Source organism: Sapajus apella, unplaced genomic scaffold, assembly GCF_009761245.1.
Source record: "Sapajus apella isolate SASKATOON/1434 unplaced genomic scaffold, GSC_monkey_1.0 scaffold47, whole genome shotgun sequence".
In the NCBI taxonomy this organism is placed as follows: Eukaryota; Metazoa; Chordata; class Mammalia; order Primates; family Cebidae; genus Sapajus; species Sapajus apella.
In genome coordinates this window covers 9,256,017-9,281,364 of record NW_022436987.1, presented here as the reverse complement: position 1 = coordinate 9,281,364, position 25,348 = coordinate 9,256,017, and the positions used below count along the sequence as shown (strand labels likewise).

The window sequence follows — 25,348 nt, the reverse complement described above, 5'->3', positions numbered from 1 at the left end:
TGTTAGCAGCAGTGACACCACATCCTAATTCCATCCTCCTCCTGCCCACCTCTGCTCCACCCCATCACAGGATCTGGCATATAGTAGGTCCTCTCTAAGCAAAGGCCCCTCTCTCACTTACAGGTTATAGTCCAAAGTTTTGGCTAAAAATCCACAATCCTGAACACTGGGTTGCAAGCCATATTTCCTGGCTGATACCAAGCTTCCCAACTATCTGAGCTCAGCTTTACTGTGGATGTGTGTCACATGTCTCCTCCTGACTTTTACCCTCCCCTCTGTCTAATCAGATGCCAATCATCTGTGACCATCTCACTTCTTCCTCAGAGCCACATTGACCAGGACCATCAGAAGTGACCTGTCCCTCCACCAGACTTCTAGAACACAGTTTGCTGTTACTGTTCATTTGGGATTCAGGCATTGGGTACTCTTGATGTTTGCTTGAACTTTCTTTAATATCTTGTATTATCCCTTGATTTATCGCATGTTTATATTTTCCATTTCTGCCTGAATTCTGAGCTTTTTGAGGGTAGGAACCTTGTTATTCCCTTGCGAACCCTCTAACAGTTGGCACTGAGCTTTCCTACAGGAAACATTGCAGGTGTGCTGATGTGATACATTTTCAATACACTGACTTTCCCCATAATTCAACTCTTTTATATTCAACACACAATTTTGAGTGTCTACCATATGTGCACAATCTGGCAAGAAGCATAAACTCCTCTGTATTAGCCGTGCCACCCAGAGTGCCATATGATCAGCAAACAGTGACTGGTCTAAGTCATGAAACATCTCCCACTGCATAAAAGCTGTTCTGTTTATGTCTTCTATGCTTTGACCAAGCTAGGCAGTTTGGCTGATGGCAACCATTGTTCTCAAAAGGAACCACAGAGGCTGAACTCAAAATCCCTTCACAATGTTGGGAATCAGCAGGATGATGATATGTCCAGCAGCAGGAGGTGAAACCAAAGACAGACTTTCTTATAAAAAAGACATTTGCCGATTGCACAGGCATTCAACTTTTCTCACCCATTGAGTTGCCCTGCGTTTCTTCTTTTCAGTGTCTGCATTCCTCTTGCAGCATCTGACCTCATCCTCACGTGGCATGAGCTCATCAGAGGTAAGCCACGGTCATCTTGGACCCTCACAGAGTTCTGGGGCAACAGCATGAGACCATATGTAAGCTACAAAATTTGGGCAACGATCTGTCCTGTTTCCTAAATTTTATCATAGAAATATTTTCAGCGACAAGTTAAGAAAGGAAGGAAGAAAGGAAGGGTGGGAGAAAGGGAAGAAAAAAGGGAGGGAAGAAGGGAGGAGGGGAAGAAGGAAAAGAAGAGAAGTAAGGGAAGGGAGGGAGGGAGGGAGGGTGGAAGGAAGGAAGGAAACCAAGAGCTCCAGTTTTCTTAGTGAAAAATGTGGAAGAGAAATTAATGTGATCCCATTTTAATGTAGAGCAGAATGTAAATGACCAATTTATTTATTTTAATGGCGAGCCACTCATGTTTATGTTGGGAGACTTGGTAATGATTCTGGAGCTTCTATGTTAAACAAGGTACTGCAAATTGTTTTCAAGTTGGTGAGGAATAAATTAAAACCCAATACGTAAATAAAAATATACATCCTAAAGTTGACAATGTAACATGTACATTTTCATGTTGTGCATCCGGGAGAGATGAGGGCGTTGAACTTCAGAGAATGTGTCCCTTGAAAACACTTAAAACCGTTACAAAGTAGGGTTAGGCAGGAGAAGTCACAGAGGAGAGAGAAAAAAGAGGGAAAGTAGGGGGAAGCCTCTATCTCCTCATCTCTGTAAGCGAACAAGAGCAAAACCAGATGGTTGCCACCTCCATGGTACAGCACAATGGACATTCCTGAATCTGGACTCTCACGGTGTGGTGGGCCCAAATTTTCCAGGGTTTTTGCCCTGGTCACTGCTCTGTTTTGTTTGTAAACGGATGAGTCTGGGCTATCAGGTTAAGATGTACATTTACCTGGCTTTCTTGATGTCTCCATGCAAAGGATGTTTCTAATACAAAGTGAAATGCATTTCAAGAAAATCAACTAGTAGAATTCTTATCCTACGAGGATATTTGGCAAAAATCTTTTGGTAATAACATTTTGCACTGTATTTAATGCCTCTCCATCCAAAGGCACCAATGTGTACAGTATTTCTTTGGTCTGACATAGTCTTGAAAATCTGTAATTCATTCTTCTGCTGATTTGGATTCTTCTCTGTTCAAGCTCCCCTAGAGATGACCAGAAGTCCCTTATGGCCAGAGGTCACATGGAACCAACTGACCCAGCTTGCAATGCTATTGTACTGGATTGTCAGTACAAAAGGGAATAAATCCTGGTCTTCCATGTGTCTAGTACTCTTCTTGGGAAATGTAAACCAGATTTTGATCCATAAATGTTTATGATTTGTGTAACATGCTTTGGTGAAACAGATTAACTGTAATTGATTATACTAGGTATCAATACATGAGCCAAAGTCATTCATATTAGACTTGAGGGATGCTGGCCATTTTGGGGTTGCTCTCCTGTTGACCCTGCTCAATAAGCGTTCTGAACATTGAATGATGTGAACTGCTTGAATTCTGTCTTTTGGGAAAAATAAGTGTCCATCAAATTAAGAGAAGATGAGTCACTTACACAGGCCTAGGTCCAGAGCAATGGCCAATCACCAGAGCAGTTTTCTCCTAAAGCTGTGGCGTATCTCACTGTGACCCAGTACTACCAATGCTGACGTGGGATAGCTAGCCAAGCTGTCCCACATTCCCACATCCCATGTATTTGTGCAATAAACTTCCGGCACTGATGGTCAACTTGTGTGTGAGGAAGACCGCATGCAAGCCTGCAGTTAGCAACATTTCCATCTGCATCCTGTTTGGCTCTTGTTGTACGTAGTGGTTAGGGCTCATCCGCATAAAATAAAGTTGTTTTGATTTGATGCTGTCTGCCTGCTATCAGAAAACTGTTATTAGGAAAGTCTCATTAATTAGTGACAGCTGAGGAGAGAACCAGCTTTTGGAGCTGCAGCTGCAAGTCTCTGCAATCTGACTGTTGACTAAATAGTCTCTGAGTGTATTTAATCACGTTAATTTTGTTTTCCTCTATCTGTATTACTGTTTAGGGCTGGTAGATAATCTACATTAAATAGTCTGTTACCATTAGCATGCTTTAAAGAATAACATCAGCAATCCTATTCCTTCATGATTTACTGGAAGTGATACACTGTTTGGCTTAATGCTAATATTTTAATTTTATGCAGAAAAATGGAGACTTAATTAAGAGTAATTAAAAACGTTGACCTATTAACTGAAATATTTGATTAAGCTGAAAATCTAATTTTACAACCAATGGTGGGTAACAGAATTAGATGAATGGATAGATGGATGGATGGCTAATTGGATAGAATGATAGATTCACAGAATGACAGATGATAGATATGTATATTCATACACACATAAGGACTTGAAACTTCTAAATTCTAATCCCTGGTATTAGACAGATTTTGACCGTCACAAAAGAAAATATACAAAAGCCCAGAAAATCATTTCTATTTTAAAAGTGAAGGTCAGGTTTTATACTCAAGGTCTGTGTGATCCAATTCAAATCACATTACCTTTGTGAACTTCAATTTCTCACAATAACTATGATGTTGACCTAGCAAGAGTAGTTGGGGGTAGAATGGAGGTGCTCTGCAAACTCTAAATTACTTTTAAAAATGTAAAGAGGTACTTCCTATGCTTTGCTCCTGATTCCCATTTTATAAGGAGAAAAACACGCTCAGGCTGGGTAGAGCCAGGATTCCAACCCTGATCTGTCTGACCCTAAAACCCACATGCAAGGGGCAACCTTTGCCTAACAGGATGTTTAGAACCAGTCAAGGATCTTCCTGAAAACACAATTAGCAGAAGCATCTGTATTGATCACCTGGCCGGTGTGGAAAGGGGGATTTTTCCTGGCTGTGGAGGACTAATGGAATAACCAGGCTTTTCTGTAAAGACCTGTTTTAGAAATGACGGTGGCAGCGGCTGCTGGGAGGAACTTGCTCTTCCCTCCCTCCCACACTCTTCCCCAGCCAGTAACTCTCTGTCACTTCCTGGCTTTGTTCCAGGGGCTAAAGGGAAAATGGAAATGCAGCCTGGTTCCAAAGAAAGCTTGGCATTTCAGGTTCTCAGATGAATATTCATGTTCCAGTCCCTCTTGTCTCTGTCTTGTTTTCTCTCCTTTCCTTCCCCATTCTTAGCACGAGCCTGGCACATAGAAGGTGCTCACTAAATGTTTGTCCAATAAGTAATTGAGTACTAGGGGGCAGTAGGGGGGTCCACAGTGGTGGAAAGTATGTTTCCCATTCCCCCCGTGCCTGAGACCACATGCAAAAGAGCCTTTTGCACCTTTTACATTTTGACTTTGTCTTATTCTGTTTCCATCCGGAACAGCTCACCTTGACCCAACTTTGTGCCCAGTGTCTTGCTGGGCACAGCCTTTCTCACTAAGGGCCCTTTGGACCTGATCTTTCTTCGATTTGACCCTTTGCTTCCCTCCTCCACTATGAGCTGCGCTAGCTCTGCAGCCACCCTGGGCAAAACCCTCACCTAGCACAGCCCAGGCTACAGGTGTCCCTGGACCATTGCAGGTCTCACACAACTGACGACGGGGCAGGCACGAAAAGGCTGTGAGTGGGATGAGGGGAGGTGGCTGGAATAGGTAAGATGCACCAATAGACACAGCTTGCAAGATCCCCACTCCCTTTACCCCTCTAGTTAGAGAACTATTGAGGCCCTCAAGACACTTTCTAAAAGACCTAATACTCCTGAAAATTCAGCCTGTTAAATATGCACTCGTGCACTGTGGCAGATCAAAAGCTTGGGCTGCAGAGTTAGACTGTCCAGCGTTCAAATCCCAGCTCTGCTACTTATGAACTATACGATGTTGAGCAAGTTGTGCTTATATTTTCTTCTCTGTAAAGTGGAGGAAATAATTGTATCTGCGTTATAGGATTGTGGGCACGTATTTTAGGTATTATTACCATTATTAGAGATCCAGCTGAATGCTCAAAGAAAGAATGTTTTAGCAAAGGAAAGCAATAAGAGGAGAAAAGTATAGAAAAAAGGGAACATTCATTAAACACCCACTTCTTAGCATGGCCCCACCTTTGCTCCAACCACAATCCTTCCTGCTCCACCTGCTTGCAGGCCCCCTAATCTTCATTGTCTTCTCTGGTCGAGGGACAATCCCACACTCTGTTTCCTCTGCTTCCCCTCACCTGTTGCCTTTTTGCCACTGCTCTTTGGACCTTCTTCACCACCCTCAACCAGGTTGGGTACCTGCTCAACTCTGCCCTGTGCTTCTCTCAGGGAGGCCCTTTCACACTGGTCACACGGGTTGCATCCTGCTCAGCTCTGCATCCTTGCTGTCTGGTATGGCACTTGGGATGGGATGAAGGCACTTAGTAAACACATACTACAGGAAGGGTTACTGGACAAACAAACTCTGCCCAGTCCCTCAGATCTGGCAAGTCCCTGCCTGCCTTCCTGATAGAAATGTCTTCTCATCAGAATCTTGGCCCAACCTTCTGTGAGAAAAAAGCCAGGAAGAAAAGAAAAAAAGAAAGAAGAAAAGATGCAAGTGCAACTCTCCTCTTTTCCCTTTCACACCCCCCTCCCCCCCCCACCGATTTTGTCCTGAGTCCTTTGTTTTGTTGAGACAAGGTCTCATTCTGCCCCTCAGGATGGAGTGCAGTGGCATAATCATGGCTCACTGCAGCCTCAATCTTCCTGGCTCCAGTGATCCTCTTAGCCTCCTGAGTAGCTGGGACCACAGATGTGCATCACCATGCCTAGCTAATTTTAAGGTTTTTTTTTTTTTTTTTCTTTGGTAGAGACAAGGTCTCACTATGTTGCCCAGGCTGGTCTTGAACTCCTGGGCTCAAGTGATCTTCCTGTCTCAGCTTCCCAAAGTGCTGGGGTTACAGATGAGCCACTGTGCTTGGCAACCCTGAGTCTTTTTAATTTGAAACCACTTCAGCCTTAAGGAAAACTTACAAGAGCAGTATAAAAAAACCTTTTTACCCTGAAGCAATTAAGTAGTTGATCTTATGCCTGATTAGCTCAAATATTTTTTGTGTGTAATTTCTGCAAAGATATTCTCCCATCTAACCACAATACAACCATCAGATGAGATAACATTGATATAGCTAATCCTTCAACCCTAGTCATATTTCAACGATTGTTCTTTTGTAGGTGAAAGATCTAGTTTAGAATCATAGTGCTGCATTTAGATTTTATGTCACTTTAGTTTCCTTCAATGTAGAATCTTCCTCAGTCTGTCTTTGACTTTGAAACTTGAAGATTACATGTCATTTATTCTGTAAAATTGAGCTTCTCTGATGTTTTCTCATAATTAGATTCAGGTTATGTCTCTCTAGCAGGAATATCACAGAAGTGACACTGTGCTGTTTTCTTCTCATTGTATCCTATCAGGTGGCACAAATTACAGGTGGATGACAGATTTCTCCATTCTGAAGTTTTCACTTCATAGTGATTAAGTATTTCAAGGGCAAGTACTTTGCCATTATAGAAACATCCTGTTCCTTATCAAAGTTTCCAATTATTCATCCACTTGTTTAACTGGTATATGTGTTTATTTACATTAAATGACCCATGGTTTTCCATTTTATTTAATGGGCTGTAATCCAGCGCTCTTGTAAGTGTATAAGAATTTAGAGCCCTCAGCATGCTTTGGGTCTTCCTCCTGTCTTGATGTTATATTTTAATGTTTATTTTCCCTGGTCCTGATTTTTAAAATTTAACCTGACTACTTTGTTTTATATTTTTCTTAACGCCATTTCATGTTTTTTATGGGAAGTGGCAAGGAGCAAGCAAGTAAAAGAAATGGAGATCCAGTGTGACTAAACAGCTTTTGAAGCTTGAAAAGCCGCCTTTAAAATATACAGTTTTGGTCCTAAGTACCAGAAACTGAAATTCACTTCTTGGGTGAACCACTTCTTTGCCTTAGGAAACATCTACATGATCTTTGTTTTACTGCAAATGTAAAGCAATAGTAACAACAGCAACATTAATAATATAGCTTTGTTTAGAGCTTACTCTGTGCCAGAAGGTGTTCTAAACACTTGACATGCACTAAACTCATTTGGTCTTCTCAGCAACTCTATGAGGTAGGTACATACTGTTAATATTACTACCCCCGTGTTATGGGGGTGGCACCTGAGGCACTGGGCATCTAAAATGACTTGCCTAAGGTCATTTGTACGTGGTAAAGCCAGACTTCAATCTCAAAGCAGTTGACCTGGAAGTCCACCTTCTTAACTATGATGCTAAACAAACTAGTGTGGAGGGGAGTTAGGTCTGGAAATGGGGGCAACTGAGACTTGTACAGGGGTATTCTTTTAAGGAGAAGTAAAGAGGCCACCGGGGTTAGGCAGGCAGCCTGGGGCCCTGAAGCATTTGAGAGTACGTGGTTGACCTGAGACAGGCCAGGAGCTGAGAGCAGGGAACTTTTAACGATGAGCTTGTTGGGCTTGTGGGCCCTAAGAGCAGTCAACCCTTAGTCCAGTTACGGAGGTTCTCTGTGGGGACTTTGGGGCACTCCCCAAATCCTCAACATCTTACTAACCATTGCTGTTTGGCCCTAACCATGATGTGGGTACTAATCGACAGCCAGGAATCCAAGCTTGGGGCAAAGGCAGAGAGAGCAGCTGCCCATGAAACAGATCCAGAGCCTAGCGCCCAGGTGGATGGCCAAGGTGGCAAGCAATGATCAGTAGCTTTTGGTACTTGTTTATAATTCCCTAAGGATTTTCACAAATTCTTGGGAAGTTAACCTGGCAGAAGCCTGGTCTTTCTATAGTTAAGGAAGAATTAGTTCCTAACTCATAATCTATAAATAATACTTTCCATTTAAAAAGACAGAAGACTATCCTTTTAGGAGTCAGACTTGCCCCTCAGGGTCTACATCTTTAGTTCTGTCTAGAGGATCCTCTAGCACTATAAGGGTGAGGCTGTGAACTGTTCCTCTATCGAACTTTAATTTCGGAGCTGAGGTCCAGGACATTTGCCAAATTTTTCCTTTGGGTGGGATCTTTTTTAGCACAGCACATATCAAGTTGTTGACTGATGAAGGCAAGGCAGTCGTTCATCTCGATGTACAAAGACACAGCAAGATAGGAGTGCATTACTGCGTCTAGTGTCCCCACTACAGAGGCAATGTCAAAGAGGTTCTTTGGGACATTGTGATTGGACACATAATAGATGTTAAAAAATAAAGGCTAAGTGAGATCTCCAGAAGCCACACATATAAAAATGAGGGTGAAGAAAGATCCGGGAAGTGGGTTTAGCTAGCAACACAGCTGGTGTGAAGGAAGATTCCTCCAAGCAACGTGGCCTAGAACAGCGGGCCTGATCAAGTACATACTGACTCATCAGATTTCTACGTGGAGCCACAGATGTGTTTAATTTTATACTCTGAGACCGATTTGCACACTGTGAGCCTGCACAAAGCCAGCTGCCTGGCCGCAAAAGCATGGTAGATATGTAAGAGCAGGAGATGCTGGCTTCTGTTCCAAGGCCTCTGTCCGACTGCTCTCGCCAGTTTCCTGATTCCAAAGCCACAAGACAAGACTCGGCCTGTGGCTTTCATCTGGGGTTGTGGCCCAGTCACCCCCATCATTCCCCATTCCTTGATTTTTGATTTTTTTTTTTTGTACTTTGGAAGGCTTTTCTGTGGACTGGGACTGTTGTTCAGAGTCTGGGTGTAATTACCACAAAACAGCCTCTGACTTTATGGGGGAGAAAGAAAGAAAAGAAAACTGGACTTTGGACCATGTAGGAGATGATAGCTAACTAGTTCTGTACCCAAAACTGCAATTAGAGCAATTCTGATGTCATTGTTAATCATGCCGATTTACGTTTTGAAAGGAAACCAAATGATGAATATAATGATTATTTCTGTTTCCGCTTCCCCCTCTTTCTCCTTAAGAACTGGCAATAGTGCTAAAGTCAAATTAAACATCTGCTTGAGAAATAAGCTGGAGTGCTGATGACAGCTGCCCTGGACTTACAAATGCACCACAGCTGTCAAACTCCAAATTAACAATGATTTTCATTTATGAATAGCATAGAACTAAGACATAAAGGAGCTTTTTCTCTTCTGTTTTCCTGGCTTCCAGGGGCTGTTAAATGTGAACTGTTAGGAAAATGCCCAAGGAAAAATGTAGCTAAAATCAGCCCACAATAATTAATCGTGGAGGGAGTGTGGGACATTCTTTCTTCTTATGTAATCTTATTGTTCACTGACTTTAGGTTGGGTATTCTTTGTGGTAGCAGGCCTGCTGGGAGGTAAATAATTCAGGTACGCTTATTTGATTAGTAATTGAGAATGAACGGTGGTAGAGCAGGTGAGCACCTATGGAGGAGTGCCATCTTCCACAGCACTGAGGACCTTCAGGCAGCTTCCACCCCCACTTCTTCCAGATGAGGGAACAGATGCCTGGGTATATGACTTTGTTGCACTGTGGTCACACACTGGGTGTCCAAAGATCTAATCAAGCCATTTTTGGGACAGGCTGTTTCATGCTTTGTGACACTGAAAGGCAAAGTAGGTGTGGAACCGTTTCTCTGTCCTCTTCTACTCTTGTTCAGAGTCATTACTGCCCTTCCTATGGATGGTGTGGGACTCAGATCCTGGTTAAAAAAATATGCACTGAAAAGTTAATGTAGGTATAATACCATGAGGTACTTTTTAACTGCTGCCCCAAGTTCTCATTTTTATCTTTTGATCATCTCATCTTGAAAATATTCACAGGGATAAACAGAATGTGGTATATCCATACAATGAGATATTATTCAGCTATATAAAGGAATAAAGTAGTGATACAAGCTACAACATGGATGAACCTCAAAAACACGCTAAATGAAAAAAGCTAGAAACAAAAGGTCACACATCATATGATTCCATTTATATAAAATATCAAGAATAGGTAAATCCATGGAGACAGAATACAGATTGGTGATTGCCAGGGGCTGGGGTGGGGGAGAGAAGAATGGGGAGAAACTGCTCAGTGAGTAAGGGATTTTACTTTGAAGTGATGGAAATGTTTTATAACTAGATAGAGATGCCACTGAATTGATCACTTTAAAATGCTTAATTTTATGTAACTAAATTGTATTTAACCTCAATTATAAAAACAGTTCACAGGGCTGAAACATTCTGTTTTGATCCCAACCTGACCAGGGCGGGGAATATATTGGCAACTCCCACTCCATCAGTGGAAGAGGATTGGAGCTAGTCTTGCTGCCACAGACTTGGTGCTGGTGCACAAATAGGGTGGGCCACGTGCTCTTGCGTATTCACCAAGTTGCAGCCACTCCCAGGATCCCCACAATGTTAGTGTAGTCCATCAGTGCTTCAGTCTTCCCACCTGAGCTTCAGTTTACTTCTGTGCCTGGAGCTCTGTCTAGGGCCTGTTCCTCGGCAGCCTGTGCTTCCTATTTAATTTTTGCCAGTTTCCTCCCCTGGGGCCTGGATCCTGCACCTGGGATCCCAGTTGGTGAATGAAACTCTGTAGCCACTGGACTGATCCCCTGGAGCCATGCTCCCACTGGCCTCCCTGGAACCTCTGGCATCTGGATTCTACCTGTTGGATGGTGGATTCTGGGGTATCTGAGTCTTCCTAGCCAGGCACGTTTCCATTTAGTGATGGCATTGGTCTTTCCATCTGCTCTCCCAAGAACTTGCCACTTTAGCTGTTGTCTCCTTGCTTCCTTCCTGGTCAGGGTTGCTGAGGTCCTAGGCTGCCTCAAGTGAGGCCACCCTGACTTACAACAAAGGAGCCTGTAGTTTTTCTTGCTACATAATGCCAGGAAAATTGTGGGGTAAGCTTCACTTCAGCCACATCAGATCCTCCTAACCTTGCCATTTTCCTCTAAATCACACACGGAGTCATCACATGTGGTTTTCTGTTACTTCCTTTGAAGATAAAAAGAGTTAGTGAGCCCTATGATGTTACAAAGAATTATGAGTACTAGCTAATTGCTTCTTAATACTCATCCTCTCTTCCCACTAACAAGCCTTTCTTTTGCCAGGTTCCCTAGGTTTGTTTTCCATTTTCTAAGTGACATTTAGTTTCCTTACTTGAGGAACAACGTCTCACCCCATAGGTAGTTCTCGAACCACTGGTTATAGGAAGGCCTCTGTCCTATTCCTCACAGACCTACTGAGGCAGAAGGTGGGCAAGAGCGGCGGGGAGGGGAGTCAAGCTCAGTCAGTGCAGCATAGTGATGATTAGTTAACAAGAGAGCTTTGGAGTCGGGCGGAAGTGAGTTGAAGTCCCAGGCTCCATTATTTTACTGCTTTATTGCCCCAAGTATAAACTGTCTAAATCTCAGTTTTCTTATGAACAAATGGGAATAATATAGTTGAAAACTCCATAGGGCTTTTATAAGAATTATGTAAGATAAGACATACATACATAAGACATGCAGTGCATTTAGCATAGTGCTTGGCAATAAATATAAGCTACTTATACTATTATTTGATTAATTAATGTATTGGGCACTGTCTTAGTCTGTTCAGGCTGTTATAATAAAATACAATATCATAAACTGGGTAGCTTATAAACAACAGAATTTATTTCTCACAGTCCTGGGGGCTGGAAGTCTAAGATCAAGGTGCCAGCATATTTGGTGTCCTATAAAGGCCCTCTTCACGGCCTCCTGAGTAGTTGGGACTATAGGCTCTTGCCAGCATATCAGGCTAATTTTGTTTATGTTTTGTAGAGACAAGGTCTCACTATATTTCCCAGGCTGGTCTTGAACTACTGGACTCAAACAACCCTCTCACCTTGGCTTCTCAAAGTGTTGGGACTACAGGTATGAGCCACCACATCTGTCCCTAAGTGTCTTTTTATAAGGGCACTAATCACATTTTTGAGGGCTTCACCCTCTTGATGTAGTTATAGCCCAAAGGTCCCACCTCCTAATATCATCACACTGGGGATTGAACTTCAACATATAGCTTCTGGGGTGGCAACTTCTATGCACCTCTTCCCATTCTCTCAGCACAACTCTGACTCCAGCCACTGTTGCAGTAACCAACCCTGTATAGACTTTGACCATCTCTGCCCCTCTGTAATGGGATGATGCATATGCATGATGTACCTCTTGATTCCTGCCCCAGAACTTCTCTGATGCTGCAGCAAGTGTTCAGAATCTTAAGAATACTCACATGTATGCATCTCAGAAGTAGAGGGGAGTTAATGCTTGTGGGACCACCCTTGATCAATGAAGGATGGAGGCCAATGGATAGTGGCTTCCCTGGTTTACCCTGGGCACACTGTTCTGACACTGTTCTGACACACATGTTGTAAGCCTTCTCTAAAGGCCCCAAATGGGATCAAGCACCAGAGGCCTGCAGTGGTGGCCAAGTCAATAACACTTGACCAAATCACCACCCCACCCTTCACTCTTGCTCCCTGGGATCATTTCCCAAATAAACTACCTGCTTTATAAGCTTTGGTCTCAGCTGGGCTTTTTTTTTTTCCCCCATTTATTTATTTTATTGCATTTTAGGTTTTGGAGTACATGTGAAGAACATGCAAAATTGTTGCATAGGAACACACGTGGCAGTGTGATTTGCTGCCTTCCTCCCCATCACCTACATCTGGCATTTCTCCCCCTGCTATCTCTCCCCATCAGCTGGGCTTTTAGAAGAACCTAGGACAGGAATCAATAATTATGGAGTTTCTGACACTGGGGTGTGCATTATAAGAGGAGCCAGTACAGTTTTTCTATAAAGGGCCAGATAAATATTTTAGGTTTTGCAGGCCATATGGTTTCCATTGCAACTTTTAAGTTCTGCTGCTGGAGCTCAAAAGGGCTCTAAATACATAAATGAATCAATGTGACTGTGCTCGAAAACAACAACAACAACAACAACAAAAACCAATAAACTTTATTTACAAAAATAGTCAGTGGACCAGGTTTGGCCCATGGACTGTAATTTGCCAACCCCTACATTATGACCTCAAAGAAGAGTGAAACTGATCTATTCCTTCATGAAGCTCAGAGTCCTGAATGGGAGAGGAGAGCCTACAAATAAGGTTGTAAAGGTGGCTAAAAACATGATATAGAGGTTTGGACACCATGCTAAGGAATTTTGACTTTATTCTTTGGTGGTGAGAAACACTGAAAGAGTTCTCATACCTTGTAGCAGCTGCAGCTGGGAATAGGTTATTTCACTAGCAAGATATGAATTGCTTTTTTTTTTTTTTAACATTTACATGAAACATGTAAATGTCTAAACCCAGTTCTGCCAAAGGGTTTCCTAAGCACCCTGAGTGTTGCTTCCATGACTGAATTTCCCACCTAGGATTGCATCAACAGGGCCAAGGTCCTTTTTCTGATAGACCTGAGGCCAAATACATTTTGAAATTAAGAATATTTTGAATAATATAGTATACATTCCATGTACTTTATAATGCCCCCATCAGGGTCTGGGACAGCATTTCACAATCAAACACATTAATATTTACACAAAAAGACCATACATAACTTTGAGGCAGTTTAGGGCAGGTTTTGGCTCTAAATGAGTCATGAAAAATCTTTTGAATTTTAGAGCTTTCTGAATTATAGTTTGTGGATGAAGGGCTGTGGACCAGATTTGTATGTTCATGATTTTCCCTAGACTGTGCCAACCTCAAAGGCAGCCTCTGTGTCCTTCGTGCCTGCACACAGGAGGTGTTCAATAAGTGCTACCAAGGGAATGAGCAGACAAGAAAGGATGGCAAGGAATCAGAGTTCAGGGAGACATGCAGTGGAAGGCTGGTGAGAGACCTGGTGAAGGTCACAGGCACACTTATATGCTCTGATCAGGATTTGAACTTTATCTGAAGTTGATGCAGAGCCCTGTTCAAGTGTTAGGTAAGTGGTGTGACTCAGCTGGGCCTAAGGGCAGCAAGTCTAATACCAGTGTGAGGAGGATCAGAGGGTAAGGAACTGGAGCGATCAGTTAGGAGGTTTCTGCAAGAGTACAGCAAGAAGTGTCTGCGAATAAGGCAATGAATATAGAGCAAGTGATAAAAAAAGAGCCAAGATCTGGCTCTAATGATGCCGGAAGGAGAGAAGAAGTCAGAGTTCAACCTGACCCTGCAGCACCAGACTGAGATGGCAGAGGACAGCATGAAGATCACAGACTCAGGAGTCCAGATGCTTCTGTTTGAATCCCAACTTTGTCGTTTATTCTGTGACCTTGGCACATTACTGAACATCTCTGTACCTCAGCTTCCTCCTTAATATCTACTTTACAGGGTTGCTATGAGGATGAAATAAGTATTTGTACTGCACCTAGAACAGTGCCTCGCTCTTGGCTCTTACGACTGCCTTTTACAAACCACTGTTTCCTAAGAGTGAATTTCCTGATGGTTCACCAAATGAATGTCTTCTTAGGAGAAGGATGACTTACATCTCAGACCCTTCCAGGAAGGGACAAGTAGGTGTTCGAAATCTACCCAAAGATAACAAATCCATGGAAACAGAGGATCACTTCAGGAGATAAAACTTCTGTCAGACTCAAGGGTACAGAACTTCCTTCTGGTGGGGTCTGTAAACACTTATTCTACTCATGGGTACTTTTTTTAAATCAGTTGCTACTTGGCTATGATGGTTTGTAGCGTTCTTGCAGCATTGTAGCATGCCAGGGAAACTTTAAGTGCCAGGTCACTCATTTGTAGGGAGAAGGCTATAAGGAGGGCTGTCTGGAAAGTCTGTAATTTAGAAATGTTCAAAGCTTTGCATTCAAATGGAAAATGGAAATGGTGTCAGGTTTGTGCCAAAAGGAAAGTCATAATTGCTATGTTTTTTCCTTCCCAGCACTCCTGGGCAAAGGAACACAACCAGCCGCGTGGGCTTCAGAGCTGTCATCTACAGACATTCATCAGTCTCTGCAGCTTATCTACTAGGCTGCCTTCTCCCAGGAATATTGCTCAAACACCACAACACAGATGCTCCTTTTTACAAGTGAGGGCTCTGCAGTACAGTTGGTATCCCCTTTTTATCTGTCCTGTACTTTGCTGCCAGATTTAAGCATCCTTACTAACTTGTTTGTTTTGAGACAGAGTTTTGCTCTTGTTGCCTAGGCTGGAGTGCAACGGCAGGATCTCCGCTCACTGCAACCTTCACCTCCCAGCTTCAAGCAATTCTCCTGCCTTAGCCTCCCAAGTAGCTGGGAGTACAGGCATGCACCACCATACCTGGCTAATTTTGTATTTGTAGTTGATACGGAGTTTCACCGTGTTGGCCAGGCTGGTCTTGAACTCCTAACCTCAGGTGATCCGCCCAACTTGGGGTCCTAAAATGTTGGGATTACAGGCATGAGTCACCACACCCAGCCCATCCTTACTAAGTTTTTAACCAACATTCCTCCCAGTGTGTCAGTTCACTGTTTAATAACTACTAATGGCTCCCTCAACTCCTCTAGAATCAAGTTCAATCTCTTGACATTGGAGGGATTCTATGATTTAGCAATGGATTTTGGCCCCCAAAGGCTTCTTAATCTTGAAAAGTCTGTCTACTGTCTTCCAGGGGTGCCATGTTTGCTCTCACTTCAGTTTTCACTTTATCCACTTCTTTTATCTGGAATAACCTTTTCCCTTCTATCCTTTTAGCCAAATCCTACCACTGCTTTCAAGATGTAACTGCTAACCTTTCCAAGGGGCTCTGATTTTTCCATTCCTCACTCATCTTCTCTCTGAACTCTTACCATGTTTAATTTGTTCCCCATTAATATCTGTCTTGGGTTTGCCAACTTTTGCATAGATATTTTGATTTATTTCATAATTAGGCTGAAAGTGTTTTGAAAGTCAGGATCATTGTTTACATCCTGAATCTTTCCCAATGCCTGATATGCTGTGGGTGCCTGGTAGGTGCGCATGAAATATCGATTGGTTAGTTTCCCAAACAGCACTTTCAACATGAAAAAGAAAAGAACTTTCTTAGATAAATAGAGGGTCTTCAACTTGATTAAAGGCATAGATTTGAAACCTGTAATACTGAATATTATACTTAAAAGTAAAATATAATAGTGTTCCCATTAAAATCTGGAATAAGCATGAATACCACTATCTAATTCTGTACTAGAGATGCTAGATAATAAACTAAAATATCAAAAGGAAACAAAAGGGGTATGTGTGTGTGTGTATGTTCATTATTTTGAGACATGATCATTTACATCAACAGTCCCAAAATAATGAAAGAATAAGCTGTTAGAACTACCAAGAGAGTTCAGCAGTGTCCAAATTCAAACTTAGGTACAAAAATCGACAGATTTTCTAAACACAAGCAATCAATGATTAGAAAGCACAACAAGACAAAAATCCCATTCACAAAAGCAATAAGACTATAAATTACCTATGTGGAGAAAAAGCCTCTCAAGAATGTGTAATCTAAATGAGGAAAAATTACAAAATTTTAGGAAGACTATAAAAGACCTGAATAAATAAGGAATATTTCATGTTTTTGACTGGGAATGCATCTTATGTATTCTGGGAAACTGTTAACTCAGTGCAAAGCCATTCAAAATCCCAAAATGATTTTTTATCAAACACAACAAACTTCTTATACAATTTGTCAGGAATTGGAAATCTGCTTGAATGACCATGAACATTTTGAACTAGAAGTTTAACGAGTGATGACTTGCTATTAAAACATAACCATTTCAAACCATTTTATTCTATGAAATGGTATGGGTTTCATGGAAGAATACATAAAAAGATCAACAGAACAGACCAGACCTGTATAAAAAATTTGCATTTAATGAAGTAGCATCTCAGCCCATCAAGAAAAAAATAAACTATTTGATAAATGGATGTGGGACAACTAAATACCCATTTGGGGAAAAACAGGTAGATTTCAATTTCCCATCTGTGGTAGACGTCTTTTATTTGTTTCTCTAGATACCTGCTCTACTCTTCTGACCCCTAGTTAAAGACTGAGAATACTCAGTAAAAACTGTATCCATGGGCTCTATTGTTCTCATAGCTGGAACACGTCTTTTGTTTGTTTCTCTAGATACCTGCTCTACTCTTCTGACCCCTAGTTAAAGACTGAGAATACTCAGTAAAAACTGTATCCATGGGCTCTATTGTTCTCATAGCTGGAACACGTCTTTTATTTGTTTCTCTAGATACCTGCTCTACTCTTCTGACCCCTAGTTAAAGACAGAATACTCAGTAAAAACTGTATCCATGGGCTCTATTGTTCTCATAGTTGGAACCACACCAAAGAGAGAGCCCACATGGAATTAGAGAAAGGGAATAGGGTTGGCGTACCTGAGACTAGCTGCTTCCCTTAACCGAAGGTCTTAAATCCTGTCAAGGGGTAGGCCTCTCTACTCCATCCTCGATGACTTTTTCTTCAGGCCTGGGTTGTATAGGCCTCCTTCACTGTCATTTTGCCCCCACCACTGTAAATAGACCACTATTAAACTTTCCTCTGGCACCTCATTTTGAGCATGCCATCTATTTTCTGTGGTGGTTTACTAATATCATATCATTCATAACATTAAATTCCAGGAAGGTTAAAGACCCACAATTATTTAAAAATCTATGAAATATGGGAATATATTTCTAGTCTTGGGAGTAGGAAAATTATTTTTGAACGAGACATAAAATCAAAATTCATAAGGGAAACAACGGATACATTTGATTGCATAAAAATTTCAAACTTTTGGCTGATTAGCCACCCATAAGTAAAGTTAAAAGAAAGGTAGAGAGAAATATTTTTGAACTATATAAAGATTAATTTTTAACATAAATATGTTCTAAATAAATCAAATTAATTATATGTATGTAAATATATAAGATATATTTACATATATTTATAAAAACATTTTATAAGCTATATTTTAAATATAATATTTATATATTAAAACAAAATTAAATACATAATTCAATTTTTATTTTTGAGATGGAGTGTCACTCTGTCACCCAGGCTGAATGGCAGTGGCACGATCTTGGCTCACTGCAACCTCCACGTCCTGGGTTCAAGCAATTCTCCTGCCTCAGCCTCCTGAATAGCTGGGATTACAGGCACTGCCACCATGCCTGGCTAATTTTTGTATTTTTAGTAGAGTCAGGATTTCACCATGTTAGCCAGGCTGGTCTCTAACTGCTGACTTCAGGTAATCCACCCACCTCGGCCTCCCAAAGTGCTGATTACAGGCATGAGCCATCACACCCAGCCATATAAATCAATTTTTAAAAGACATATTATTAGAAAACTGGACAAGAATATGAATGGACCTTTCACACAATCTTTATGAATCTTAAAGACTGATAATACCAAGGGCTGTTGAGCAAGTAAAGATTTAGGCTCTCTTGTTCACAGTCAGGGAGAGTGTTTAAGTTGGCAAGCTTTTTGGAGAAAAACCTGGCAGCATCTGTTAAAATTATAAAGGTGCATCCCTTATCATCCCATTTCTTGGTATCTACCATGGATTAAAAACTTGCAAATTTGCTCAAATAGGCAAGTATCAGGATATTCATCATAACATTATTTATCATAGTAAAACCACTGAAAACAATCTAAATGTCCATTCACTGTGGAATAATTAACATCCATACCATAGATCTGCAACAGTTAAAAAACAAAAAGAGGTAGCTTTGTATTTACTAATCTAGACATATCTCTAATACATTTTATTTTGCGAAAAACCATTCAAGTTCAGGACACTACATATACTATACCATTTGTGTAACTTTACACTCCCACAGGAATGAAACTGTACTTTTACGATTACCTTCATGAATGTAAAAGCAGAGGTAAGTCTAAAATATACAAACCAAATTAATATCTATTGTTGCCTTTATGTAGAAAACTGGAATTTGTTGAGAGAGATGCCATGGATTGCATGTATGTATGTATGTATGTATTTGAGACAGGGTCTCACTCTGTCACCCAGGCTGGAATACAGTGGCACAATCTCAGCTCATTGCAACTGATGCCTCTCAGATTGAAATTATTCTCCTGCCTCAGCCTCCGGAGTAGCTGGGACTACATATGTGTACCACCACACCCAGCCATCTCGGCTCACTGCAACCTCCACCTCCCAGGTTCAAGCAATTCTCCTGCCTCAGCCTCCCAAGTACTGGGATTACAAGGGCCCACCACCATGCCTGGCTAATTTTTTTTTGTATTTTTAGTAGAGACAGGGTTTTGCCATGTTGGCCAGGCTGGTTTCAAACTCCTGGCCTCAAGTGATCCGCTTGCCTCAGCCTCCCAAAGTGCTGGGATTGTAGGCATGAGCCACTGCACCCAGCCAAGATGCCATGGATTTTTAACTTTTTCTTTATTCTGTATTTTTATGTATTTCACTACTTTCTATATTGTTTGAAATTTACAATGTGAATGTATTTATGTCTTACCCATAAAATTACTCTTTTTAAAAATAAATAGTTGTAGCTTATATATGATTCCTTCAGAGAAAAAATAAATACAAGAAAGGCAGAACATGGACTTTTATGTTAAAAGGATGCATGACTTTAAAAAACTTGCCTAATTTCCCCAGGGCCTGTATCCTCCTCTGTAAAATGGGAGCAGTTTTCTGTGAAGATCAAATTAGACAAAGTCTGCTAGATGTGCATTGAGTTCTTGGTACTACAGAAAACATTAGTTGACTTTTTCTCTCTCCCTTATTTTGACTTGTAAGAACCTCCAGGGTTAAGAACATGCCTAGACTGGGTAAAGAAAATGTGGCACATATACACCATGAATTACTATGCAGCCATAAAAAAGGATGAGTTCATGTCCTTTGCAGGGACATTGATGAAACTGGAAACCAGCATTCTCAGCAAACTGACACAAGAACAGAAAACCAAACACCGCATGTTCTCACTCATAAGTGGGTGTTGCACAATGAGAACACACAGACACAGGGAGGGCAACATCACACAGTGGGGCCTGGAGGGTGGGGGATTGGAAGGGCATAGCACTGGGAGAAAAACCTAATGTAGATGACGGGGCAGCAAACCACCACCATGGCACATGTATACCTATGTTACAAACCTGCACAATCTGCACACGTACCCCAGAACTTAAAGTATAATAAATAAATTTTTTAAGAAAACATGCCTTCATCATATATATCGTGGATGCCTGGGCTAACAAAAGCTCCGTTGCATTTGTTGCAAGAATGAGTAAATGAAGAAGGCACACATGTTCATTGCTAATGGATAAACTATGTACATGTATGTCAATTGTTAATGGGTAAACAAGAGATGGCTTTCTGGCTTCCACCAAAAAGATCAAATGCTTCTGGGTTGTAAGAACAATAAATCAAAGAAAACCAGAGATCTGGCCAGAGGGACAAGAGCTTTTGGAGCAGGAAGACTCTTCACAAAGATCTGACATTTTCAACCCAACTTCTTTAGCGCTCCAGGCTCTGTGGAGCCATTGGGCTGTCATGGGTAGTGGGATGGGCACCAAGGGGCAAGCAGGGAACCCAGTCTCTGGGCTAAGTAACAGAAAACAGCAAGGCTATTTATCACAATGACCATAGTAATCTGACCCCCCGTCTCTGGGCTCCAGCAACCGATAAAGAATATCAGGACTTGTCCAGGACCTGTCAACTGCTCTATTTTTTGCCATCACCAACTCCTCCACTTTCAACTCAGAATTAACCACAGAAAGCCAAATATGCCCTCCAAACCAATCGCATAAGAAGCGCCACTTGTAGTTAGCCTGCCTCCAGCTTTCTCCATGCCAACGAACCTCCAATCAGTCTTCTCTTGTTTTCACTAGAAGGCTTTCCCAGTCCTCTCACTGCCTTTCAGATTCTGCCAAATGCTAGTAATGGCAGCTGACTCCCTTGTTATACAGCAGGCTCTGAACGTACAGCCTGTGTTCTCATTTCAGGGGTCTTTGTTCATTTCCACAGGGCCTTCTCCCACATTTTAACTAGATACTATAGACATGTTATACACTGACATTTAAAGATATGATTTCATGTTTCAAAATTCTACTGATATATTTTTTTAAATGACCACTGTAGATTAATGTCAAGAGCCAAACTGCTCAAGGAACCAGAGAAAGGATGCTCAGCTTGCATTCAACTAAGAAAGAAAAAAATAATGTCCAGACAGATGGCAGCAAAGGGAGGCCAAACAATGACAGGGCTGAGTCTGGACAATGGACAGATGCTTCAGAGTCTCTTTGGGGCTTTTTCCATAAGCCAGGCACAGTGGAAATCTAGGAACTGCAGGGACTGCAAGGCCTAGGTGGGCTTTCTTATCAGCATCTCCTCAGGGGTGGGCTGGAGTTAACTACAGTTGTAAGTCTGTCAAAAATGACTATATTTGACAAATGAATCAAATACATAAATAAGATTTTCAAGGATTTAAAGAAGAAAAAGACTGTTGGGGAGGTCTCAGTGCCTACTTCCATCAAAAAAAAAACAAAAAAAAACAAATGGACTTCTTGGATGCTAGGATTGGAGCCCTGCCCATCTACCCATGACTAATTCTCCAGTATGAAATCCTAACATTCTCAGCACCATTCCATATAGGACTTCAAAACTACTTAAATTATGGCTGTGTTTCACCAAACTGGCAAATGTTAATAGATGTCACCATTAAAAAAAAAAGGAACTTTACAATCAAACAAGTTTGAAAAATACTGGGTGAAACCAAATTAAACAGATTTTTTTTTTTTTTTTTTTTTGCCAGGACTTTGCAAAACCTTCATTATGCTAGTGTTGTGAATCTGCAAGAAGGGTATATAGTACATAGTATTTTGCAAACGTGACCACAGAAATTGCTTTTCCTACCCATCTGTTACATTTCCCAAACCATCATTCTGTGGCACATGAGTTTGGAGATACAGGTTTGAGACAATACCACCTTTCAGAGGAAAACCGTTTTAGCTGGTTAATACCTTTTATCACCTATTATAACTCACTGAAAGGAGGATCAGGAGGCCAGATAGGAAGTGGCACCAGAGGGCCATTTTGATGGGGAAGGAAGAAGATAGGATCATAAAGCAGAGCTCGGGGCTAATGGAGGTCACATTGTGGGTCTCAGGGCAGCCCAGGCACAGTTTAAAGATTCTAGGTGTTGTATGTTCTGAGAAAAGAAAAAGTGTTAAATTCCAGATGGAAAAAGTCAAAGATTATCTTCACCTGGTTTGTAATTTTTCTTAACCAACACTAGTATAATTATCTCTAACAAGACAGGGTAGCCAGGAGAAACATCCTATTTGATGAAAACAGAGATTTCAGCAAATGAATCTTTAGGGAGCACTTCACCAATGACAGTCTATGGTGCTATTGAGAATTTAGATAAGGGAGGGCAGAGAGATAACACAACTTTCTGATGCTCAGTAAAGAACTTTTTTTTTTCCCCTGCAATCACACCACAGTCTTTGATAAACTGCAGGGAAGGATTCCATGTTTACTTACTTCAGAATCACACAGCCTGTTCCTGCTGGTGGCGCTATCCAAAACACCTGGATCCGCGTCCTCCTCCGTGGAGTGCTTTCAGTGACTGCAACAGGGCAATTGCTCATAAACTGTGTTTCTTCTTCATCTATGATCTACGGAAAACCAGTGGGAAATAAATATATGAAAATGCAACATCACTTTGAGAGGGCACTTAGGCTTCTAAGTTGGTACTTCCTTAATTTTATTTTTAAACTTGTCATTTTGTGTTAGCAACTCTGTATCCCCAGGCACCAGAATAGTACCTGGCATAAAGTCCCACTCAAGGCTTGTTGAATGAATTAACATTGTATGAGGACAAGGATTGGGCACATCTTTGCTCTCTGGGACCAAATCTTGTGTCAGTACTTTGAGGAATTAACCACTAGGTGATGATCTTGCTTATTTCAATAGAACAACCTGTGTCCCACTTTGGGTAAGGAAGAAGTTGGGGGTAGGGTAATTCAAATCAAACACTATGTAACCAAACTTTGTAACTCAGTTATAATTTTAGAACTTAAAATTTTAAATGTTAAAAGAAAACACCCTTTAAGAGGAAGCATAGCAAAGTATATAAAGTCTTCCGGCTCCATAGCACTTTTTACTAGTGCAGTTCCTACTTCCTTAATCAGTGCATTATATTTACTAATCAGTATTCTCCCAAATTAACCATCACAGTTTCCTATGATGCTACATCAAGATGGTAGCCTTTCCCATTCTCCAAGGATGTTCCAGCTCTTTTCCTGCCTGCTTACTTCTGGGCCTTCTGTGATACTTGCCTATTCCTCTTGCAGACCTATGGTATATTAGACCTGAAAGGATCTTTTTGGGGAAAATAATCTAAATCCAACTGGTTTTAAGTGCCAACTTCAATGGATTGGTAGTAGCTATATCATGAATAGTGTTAATAGCATTAATAGATAACATTCATTGAGTGTTTAATATGTGCTAGGCACTAAGTGCTTTATCTGAATTAATCTTCAAAATACCATCTTATTAAATTATATTGTATTTATTTTACTTTTAAAGTTCCTATTCTTTTTAGGAAAACAGACAAAAGGAATGACGTCACTCAAATTCCTTAGCTTAGCATATAATTTTAGCACTGGACAAAGCAAAGATCATTTCTATTACTTTTTATCTTGATAGTCTTTATCCTACTTCCATTTTTCCTCCTCTACTTAGCACTCACTCCTAAGTATTTAACATATGTTATTCTGAGTGTGTGTATTATTTAGAATTGTTTTGTGTTTTAATGATTCCTTCATTCAACTTTATGCTATTAAGCTATGTCAGTGTTACTACATGTAAATGTAATTTGTTTCTGACTGTTGCCTAATATTCCACTGTATGAATAAACCACATTTCACTTATACATTCTTCTAGTGAGGGGCACTTAGCTGACTTCTAGTTCCTTGTCTCCACAAATACTGATGCAATAAAGAACCTCATGCTGCTGTACTTGGACCAGAGTTTAGAATTGCTGAGTTGTTGGGTTGTGGGTATAGTCATATTAATTTCACTGAGTATTGCAGAATGGCTATACATTTTATTCTAAGAGCTATGTACCAGTGTTCCTAATTTATCCCATATCCTCACCAGTAACTGTTATTACTGGACTTTCTAATTGTTTCCAATCTGATGCGTATAGTGTAGTATCTTCTTATTTTAATGATAGCAATTTTGACCATCTTCAGAAATTTTTCAGGTTTGCCATTCTGCAAATTGTCTACTTAGAACCTTTGTCAGTTGATATTATTATCTTTTTCTTGCTGTTTTGGGGGATTTTCTAGATATGAATACCTCATCATTTACAAATACCTTTTCCTTTCTGTCACCCAGAGGTTAATTTTACCTTTGCAGTTCTTCATTTAACAGAAATAACTTTTTTCTAGTCAAATTCATCAACTTATCTCCAATGGCTTGCACTTTTATGATCTTGCCTAAAGAAACTGAGATCATATAGGTATTCTCCAATATTTTCTTCCATTAGCTTTATAATTTTACCTTTTACATTTAGGTCTTCAATCCATTTGGAGTTATTTTTTAATATGATAGATTAGGGATCCAACTTCATTTTTTAAAAAAACTAATACATTTTATTTTTTTTAGAGCAGTTTTAGATTCACAGCAAAATTGAGTAGAAAGTATAGCAATCCCATATATTTCTTGTCCCTATACCCCTACATACACACACACACAGTCTCCCTCACTATCAACATCCTGGCAACCACTAATCTTTTCTATCTCCATAGTTTTACCTTTTCCTGAATGTCACAGAATTGCAATCATATAGTATGCAGCTTTTCCAGATTGGCTTCTTTCCCTTAGTAATATGCATTTAAGTTTCCTCTATGTATTTTCATGACTTAACAGCTCATTTCTTTTTTAGCACTGAATAATATCCAATTGTCTGAAAGCATCACAGTTTATCCACTCACCTACAGAAGAATATCTTGGTTAGTTTTGAGTTTTGGCAATTATGAATAAAGCTGCTATAAACATCCATGTGCAGGTTTTTGTGTGGACATAAAATTTTTTTTAGTTCACTTGGGTAAATAACAAGGAGCTCAATTACTGGATCATATGGTAATAGTACATTTAGAGTTATAAAAAAAAATGCCAAACTGTCTTTCAAAGTAGCTGTACCATTTTGCATTTCCACCAGCAACAGTGAGAGTTCCTGTTGTTCCACATCCTCCAAAGGATTTGGTGTTGTCAGTGTGTTGGATTTTGGCCATTCTAATATATGTATAGGGATATCTCATTATTGTTTTAATTTGCAACACTCTAATGAGGTATGATGTTGAACATATTTTCATATGTTTACTTGCCATCTGTATATTTTCTTTGGTGAGGT

At 40.7% G+C, this 25,348-nt stretch overlaps 1 protein-coding gene across 3 annotated transcripts in view; it reads right to left on the bottom strand.

The window, feature by feature from the left end:
• SPON1 (spondin 1) overlaps positions 1–25,348 on the bottom strand; it is a 301,120-nt gene that overhangs the window by 195,632 nt on the left and 80,140 nt on the right. For all 3 annotated transcript variants that reach the window (XM_032240836.1, XM_032240837.1, XM_032240835.1), the window contains exon 3: positions 22,471–22,604. In XM_032240836.1, the coding sequence (XP_032096727.1) occupies positions 22,471–22,604 (134 nt within the window). The remainder of the gene's footprint in view (positions 1–22,470; positions 22,605–25,348) is intronic.